This window comes from Chaetura pelagica, unplaced genomic scaffold (genome assembly GCF_000747805.2).
Source record: "Chaetura pelagica isolate M959 unplaced genomic scaffold, ChaPel_1.0 scaffold252, whole genome shotgun sequence".
Taxonomy (NCBI): domain Eukaryota; kingdom Metazoa; phylum Chordata; class Aves; order Apodiformes; family Apodidae; genus Chaetura; species Chaetura pelagica.
Window position 1 is genome coordinate 123,760 of NW_009952359.1, and position 7,749 is coordinate 131,508.

General features: G+C 57.6%; 1 protein-coding gene across 1 annotated transcript; it reads left to right on the top strand.

The window, feature by feature from the left end:
* The first annotated feature begins 778 nt into the window (after positions 1–778).
* Positions 779–6,700, top strand: AMBP (alpha-1-microglobulin/bikunin precursor). Its single transcript, XM_010007868.1, has 10 exons — positions 779–910; positions 1,537–1,679; positions 1,948–2,024; positions 2,772–2,885; positions 3,375–3,476; positions 3,980–4,017; positions 4,932–5,010; positions 5,091–5,258; positions 5,388–5,564; positions 6,669–6,700. Exons 1-10 carry the CDS (start codon positions 803–805, stop codon positions 6,698–6,700), a joined length of 1,038 nt encoding a protein of 345 aa, XP_010006170.1. The 5' UTR covers positions 779–802.
* Positions 6,701–7,749: the final 1,049 nt, after the last annotated feature.

The following is a 7,749-nucleotide window of genomic DNA, read 5'->3' on the forward strand; positions in this document are numbered from 1 at the left end:
CGGGCGCTCCCTGCCCGCGGGGCCGGGCAGGCCACCCGTGGGTCCCACCAGGGGCCCGGTGGTGGCTGCAGTAGAGAGGAGGGTGAAAGTCCACAGGTTCCCGCAAGCCTTTGGCTCTGGGCCTTCCCTGCTGGGCCGGACACAGAGAGGGACTCCTGCCCTTTGCTCTTGTTTGCCTTCTCCCTTGGGTTATTTGGTTTCAGTTAATCATCCTGCAAAGGCAAACACTGGTGGGAAGGGACATGTCCCATATCCCCCATGCCTGCCAGGCCTGGGGACCCTTGTTGGTGGCATGGTGGTTGGTGAGGTTCCTGGGTGTTGGCCACCAGCTTGGAACCCCCAGTGAATGGGGGTCAGGACACTGGTCAGGATTAGGACACCTGGGGTGACCCCTCAGTCCTCTCCTCTCTGCAGGGCCAGGCTGCTTGCAGGACACAGGGCAGGAATCTGAATCTTAAGGTAGAAAAAAGGAGATGGGCAGGTCCGGGCCCTGCATCTGGACCAGGTGGTGGTATAGGAACAGGAGAGGGTGAGGAGCTCAGCCTGGCACAGCAGGAGGATGCTCATGTCCTCATGTCCTCACCAGCTCTCTGCAAACACCAGGAGAACCCTGGGGCCACATGGCCAAAGCTGTGCGGGGCCAGCAGAAGCCCCACGCCCCCATAGCCACCCCCCCAGCCAGGCGGGCTGGCTCTGCTGGCTGTGGTCTGAAGGTCACACTGCTGCGCCCTGGGGACAGCGCAGAGTCCAGGATCCCGCTGGGTTGCTTGGACTCAGCCGCACTCTGAAGCCAACAGCCACCATGTTCTGGGGTCTCCTTTCCCTCCTGCTCTTCACTGTGGCCAGCGGGAACCCCATCGGGGACCAGGATGAGGAAATCCAAGTGCAGGAGAATTTTGAGGCTGAGCGGGTAATGGCAGCTCGCGGACCCTTAATTCTGGGGACAGAAGGGACAGGGGAAAGTTGTCTCTAATTTTCCTCCAGTAAGGAGGGTGCTATTATCCATATCAGGCTGTTCGGGACAGGCACTGGCAGCATGTGGCCCTCCCTGGGTGCCAGTCAGGGGCTGCCACCCCACTGGCACTGGCCTTTGGGATGGCCTCACCCTGGCAAAGGGCCAGGCAGAGTGGCTGGGTTAGATTAATCCCACCTGTTGATTTGTCCACCCTACAAGTTGTGGGCATGGCCCAAGGGCAGCCCCAGCGGGCAGCATTCCTGTGGGATGGAGGCTGCCAGACCCATCCCTTGCCAGCCTCTGCACAGCCCTGAATGTGCTCCTGGACTTCCCCAGGACACACAGAGGGGCATCAGTCTGATACCTCCAGCCCTGTCTGGAGGTCAGGAGACCCAGGAAAATCCCGCTCAGTGCTGATCTACTTCCGAAGTCTTGTGGCAGCCCTGGCCCTATCAACCTTCAACATCACCCTCCAGTATCTCTCTGAGCCACAAATATTTCAGCTCTGCAGAAAAGCAGGAGATTTGCCCACCTCAGTAGAGAGGGCTCGTGGCAGAGATGTCCCTCCCTTCTCCCTGCAGATGTACGGGAAGTGGTATGACATTGCCATCGGCACGACCTGCAAATGGATGAAGAACTACAAGGAGAAGTTCAGCATGGGCACACTGGTGCTGGGCCCGGGCCCCAGCGCCGAACAGATCAGCACTGCCAGCACCAGGCTGAGGTACAGGGCACTGCCATGGGGGCTTGAGCCTCCCCCATACCCCCCCCAACCCAGAGGTGCTGCGTCTCCCAGGGGCTGCAACAAGACACAGAAGCTGTTTGCTCCGGCTGGCACCAGAGCCCTGAGGAGGGGCTGGATTGGACTCAAATGCCTGAAGGGGGCTTTGGAAGTCCCGTGGCATGGCCTCGGTGCCCCAGGCATTATTTTTATGCAATAACCAGGATAAATTATCACTCCAAGCAGCTGACTGTTTTCCTCCTCCCTCCAGGCAAGGTGACTGCACGCGCATCTCGGGAGAGTACCAGAAAACCAGCATCCCAGGCAAATACACCTACTATAACCCCAGTAAGTTGAGTTCTCTGCCAACCTGCTCAGCCCCAAGATCTGTGGTGTGGCTGGGTGATGGGAACCAGCATGGCTGGGGAGGGGGTTCAGGAGGGAAGGACTGAGAAGCTGCTACAAAGTTGGGGTCAATTCCAGCCGAAGTATGCAGTGAAGTAAACTGAGAGAGGGGAGATTTAGGTTAGATATTAGGAAGAAATTGTTCACTCTAAGGGTGGTGAGGAACTGGAATGGGTTGCCCAGGGAGGTTGTTGATGTCCCATCCTTGGAAATTTTTATGGCCAGGTTGGATGAGGTTTTGTGCAACCTGATCTAGTGGTTCCCTGCTCAAGGCAGGGGGGTTGGAACCTGATGATCTTTAAGGTCCCTTCCAACCTTAATGATTCTATGATTCTAAGCTGGGGGAAAGGGGCTATTTTTGGTATTGTCCCCACATAGGACCAGGAGTATGAGATGTTCCAGCAGATTCTTCCTGTCCCAAAGGTACTGAGCTGAGGCTGGCTCCCACTAGCCATGTTTCAAAAGCATTGAGGGTATCTCAGTTGTCCACAACCCTTGGTTTCCAACCCCTTTGATTAAGAAGAGGCTGATGAGCCTAAAGGGAGTTTTATCAGACCCTGTCTCCCAGAAATCATCTACATTCTTGAATTACCTACCTGCTTTCAGCCCACAGCTCTGGGGCTGCCTTACACTGCCCTGTTTCTCCCTGAGGGGTACGAATGATGTCCCCTGTGTCTCTGTCTCACCCAGAATGGGATGTGTCTATCCAGTCCTACGTGCTCCGCACCAACTATGAAGAATACGCCGTCATTCTGATGATGAAGAAAAGTAGTTTCGGCCCAAGCACCACGCTGAAGCTGTATGGTACGTCTGGCCATGGCACCTATGGGCAGGCAGGCTCTGAGGTGGGCCAGTGCAGCTCAGAAACACCACCCAACGTCCCTTGCCCTTGAGGGACCTGACCATGGCTTTGGAAGTGATGCTTTGTACCATCTTATCTTTGGCACTTGCAGAGGTTGAATCTTACTGCTCAGCTCAGAGCCACATCACACAATTAATGTCCAAATCAACCTGTTGTTTGGGATGAAGGTGGCAATATCTGCTTAGAAGAAGCCCAGACCCTGAAGTGGCAGGAGATAATGTCATTCAGGATTGAGAGATGTTAAAATAATTTTGTTCAAGGCCTTGGTCAAGGCTGGTCAAGAACAATAGAGGAGAGGTTGGGTAGGACCAGGAGGCTGGTACTGGGCCTGCCTGCAGCTCCCTGAGCTCTGTGGTTCAGGGGGTGGTTGTGGGGCTGCATGCAGACCCTCTCCTATGCCAGTCCTGCTCACAGCCTGTTCCCTTGCCCAGGGAGGAGCCCAGAGCTGCGGGAGGACCTCATCAAGGATTTTCAGCAGCTGGCTCTGGAGATGGGCATCCCAGCAGACTCCATCTTCATCCTGGCCAACAGAGGTAACCCACCACGAGACACGTGGCACTCCTGCTGTCTGTCCCCCCAACATGGCAGTGGGCTTCTGGGGCTGCTCCTTCTGGCTGGGGAGAAGGGAGGACAGTCAGAATGGAGGGAGGAGAGATGAGGGCTTTGGTAGGATGAAATGGGAAGGAGACAAGGCCACATATCAGTCAGGCTTCCACCAGTTCCCAGTCAGTGAGTTCCTTGCTGGGCTGTCAGGTCAATTCACCCACACGCATGACTGCTTCCCACAGCTGAGGAACTCCTTACCCAGCCTGGGCTCAGAAGGTGCTAGCATGGTACAGGTGGGTGTGGGGGTTGTTGGGCAATGCTCCTGCAAGTCAAAGGTAGAAAACAGCAAGAGGAGAAGAACATGGGTGAAACTGGGAGGACATCCCCTTCCCTGGGTCCTGTGTGTGCACAGTGCAGTACCACAGTGAGATCAGTTTCAGGACACCTCCCCTCTCCTGCTGCTGATCTTCTCTCCTGTCATCTGTGCCAGGTGAATGCATTCCCCAGGAGACTGCAACTGCCCCCAAGGTGAGTGGTCCAGCTGCAACCTCCTGAGATGGATCAAGGCTGGGGAGATCCCCTTCAAGCCAGACCTACTGCAGACCTGGTGTCTAGGGAACAGGCTTGTAGACAGGACATGTTTGGGCAACAGCTCCACTGACTACCCTGGGAGATGACCTCTCATCTCCACTGACAGCCTTTGCCTGTGAGCAACAGACAGACATGGGATGCAGGATGAGGGTTGTGAGTCCAGGAGGCCACCAGGGCTCCTTCCCAAGTGGAAGGCCCTTCCCTACTCTGATTTTTTAATGGGGTGAAAATTGTTGCCTGTGGAGTCTGGTGTCTCCTTGCTCCTTGCCTGGCTGTGGGTGTCCCAGCCAGGCTGTACACCCCTTCTCCAGGGATGGGGAGGCAGCTCAGCACCCCACTGGTCCTTTGGGTACAGTCACCCAGTACCTCCCAATCTCACAAAGTTGAGTTTAGAAGGATTTTCAAGAGAGGATGGGACTTTCACAGGAGAAGCAGCCAAGCTAATTTGAAAGCAGGCAACCCATCTGGAGGACACACCATCCTGTGTCAGCCAGAGGAGACACTCATCCCCAGCCGAGCACAGGGCATGATTTGGGCACTTCAGGTGTCTTAATCCAATATACAAGATCCTGATGCCCGCTCGGCATGAGCAGAGGTCTGGGAAGACTGTGGGGTGTGGAGCGAACACATCCTGTTGACCCAAGATGAATGTCTGGAGATGTGCTGGGAGCAGCAGGGAGGGTTGGAGCCTGTGTGGGCTGCAGCACTAGCAGAGGTACCCCTGACACAGCCCATCCCAGGGGCAGGAGGGGCCCGGGGGGAGCTCAGCCCCCTGGCAGTGAGTGAGGGGGTGGGCAGCAGGCTCCCTGGGGAGGGGCTGATGGCAGCTCTGTGCTCCCTTTCCCGTGCAGAGGGCAAGGAGAGCAGTCCTGCCTCCCGAGGAGGGCTCGGCCGCGGGACCCCTGCCCCCGTACACCGGCAATAAGGAAGGTGGGTGCCAGGACAGGGCAGGGCATCCCCTGCCCTGGGTCCCTGCTGGGTGCAGCCACCCCTGCCGCCCTTGTCCCCAGACTCGTGCCGGCTGAGCCAAGACCCCGGGCCCTGCAGCGGGATGCTCTCTCGCTTCTTCTACAACTCCTCGTCCATGGCCTGGGAAACCTTCCTCTACGGGGGCTGTCTGGGCAACGGCAACAACTTCTACTCAGAGAAGGGCTGCCTGCAGGCCTGCCGCACCGAGGGTGAGCGGGGGGCTCCTTGCCGGGCACCTGAGGGGATCTGAGAGTGGCCTCGGATCCCACGTGCGCAGCGTCCCCGCGGGAGGTGCAGGGGCCAGACCTGTCCCCTCACAGCAGCCCCTGTCCCCGCAGCTGCCTGCAGGCTGCCCATCGTGCCGGGCCCCTGCCAGCGCCCGGTGACTCGCTGGGCCTTCAGCGCGGCTCAGGGCAAGTGCGTCACGTTCAGCTATGGGGGCTGCAAGGGCAACGGGAACCAGTTCTACTCGGAGAAGGAGTGCAAGGAATACTGCGGGGCTCCTCCGCTGGCAGGTACTCCCGCCTGCCCTCACCTGCCCTGCCCGCCCTGCACCACCTCCTGTCCTGCTCTGAGCCTGTCCTGCATTGGGGATGGGTCTTGAGATGGATCTGTCCTGGATCTGGATGGGTTCAGGATGGGTCTGTCCTGGATCTGGATGGGTTCAGGATGGGTCTGTCCTGGGTTCAGGGTACCTCTGGGATGGGTCTGTCCTGGGTCTGGGGTAAGTCTTTAATAGGTCTGTCCTGGGTCTGGGTTGGATCTGGAATGAGTTCTGGATCCAGGATGGGTGTGGGGTGTTTTTTGTGCTGTGCCTGGAATGGGTCTGTCCTGGGCCAGAGACTCTGATGGGCGGAGGAATATGGTCATTAATCTACAGACAGTGTCAGGGCACAACAGGCTGCAGGTGTCCTGAGGCCAGGTCTGAACTTCGAGATGCCTCTTCATAAGAGGGGAAATGGCCCCTAAGCAGGCTGGGCCACAGTGAGGTGCAGTGAAGGTGACAGCCCCCGGGCAGGGGATGCCACTGAGGGAAGAGGGGCTGAAAGATTTTGTGGGGCTGTAGAGACCCTGACACCAAATAAGGACCAGACAGGGTCCCTGCCAGGAGTCTACTACCTGGGCAATGCCTGCCAGACTCTCCAGCCCTAGTCAGGGCAGGTGTTTCCGTATTGAACCTCCTTGGGAGACACACTCAGCCACCAGGACAAATGGACAAGCATGTTTTCAGGAGGGTGGAAGGGAAAATCTCTCCATACAGAAGGGTGAGCCCAGGGGTCTTCAACCACAGCCAGCCCTGGGCAGGCCTGCTTCCAGTGGGGCAAGAACTGGAGGGTCTCTGTGCCCCCATGGGTGGTAGTTGGGGCCAGAGGAACATGTCTCAGGGCAGAGCCCATCTTTGTTTATGTCATCATGATCATAAAGGGGATTCATACCACTGTGGTGGGTGGTGGAACACAAAGTGACATCCCAGGACAGCATGGGGATGCACAGAGGGTCTGGACTGCTTCCTACTGTCATTCTCACCAGGTGGGAAGCAGCAACCATCCCTGTCTGGCCGTGGGGTGAGGAGAGGGCCTGTCAGTCTGTCTGTCACCTGTGTGCCTCTTTCTTTGCAGAGGATGAAGAGTTTCTGCATCTGTCAAACTGATGTGGGCAGAGCACGAGTTGTCAGCACCCGGCACCAGGCTGGGGCAGGGGGATGCTGGCAGAGGTACAGGACATGCCCCCAAGAAGTAAATTACTCTAATGTGACCAATGAGCTCCATGTCTGTCCTCAAGCTGGTGGGGAGCAGAGTGGGGGGGCAGTGGATGCTGAGGGGTCCTCGATGGCCTCTCTGGGGGGTGTCCCACATTTGCAGCACTGCTCGGCTCTCCCTCCCGAGTCTCTGTCCCCTTCTCGGCCCGTTGCCCTCTGCCCACACAGTGCTGGGGTGGCTGAGGGGCACTGAGGGGCTCAAGACACAGCACTCAGCCCATTTCCTGGGGCTGATGATGGGCAGCTGGGAAGAGGTCTGTAAGAGAGGGAACAAGTTCCTGCTCCTCCCTAAAGGGGAATAATTGCTGCTGCATCAAGGTAATACTGGGAAGGGCATGGTGGGACCAGGATAGAAATAATTGGGAGGGATGACAGTCATGGGGGGGGTTACATGGAGTGTGAGGGATTACAAGGGACCAGAGGGGTCACAGAATGGAGACTGTGGGGTTTAGGGGTGTTTGGTGGGTCACAGGAGGGAATTACAGATGCTACAGTGGGTCACAGTGGGATTATTGGGTGCCACAGGAGGGAATTATGATGTTGTGAGGGTCACAGGGGGGAAATGGGGTTGTTACTGGAGGGGATTCCAGGGATCATAGGGATCACAGAGGGGCTATGGAGGCCCCAGGAAATGGGGGTGCTGGTGGGGATTGCAAGTGTTCTGGGGATCACAGACAGGCTATGAGGGTCCCAGAAAGAGATAAGTGTATTGGGGGGAACCCCAGGGATGCTGTGGGGCCCCAAAAGGCGGTTACAAGGGTCACGGGGCAGCTATGGAGGTCCCAGCAGGGGGTCCCAGGGTTTATGGGAGTCAGGGGTGGGGGGCTATGAGGTTGGGGATTGCCAGGGTCTGGGGAGGTTCTGGGGGAGCACAGGGGCCCAGGAGGGGATGAGGGGGCTATGAGGGGACCGCAGGTTTTGGAAGGGTTCAAGGGGCCGTG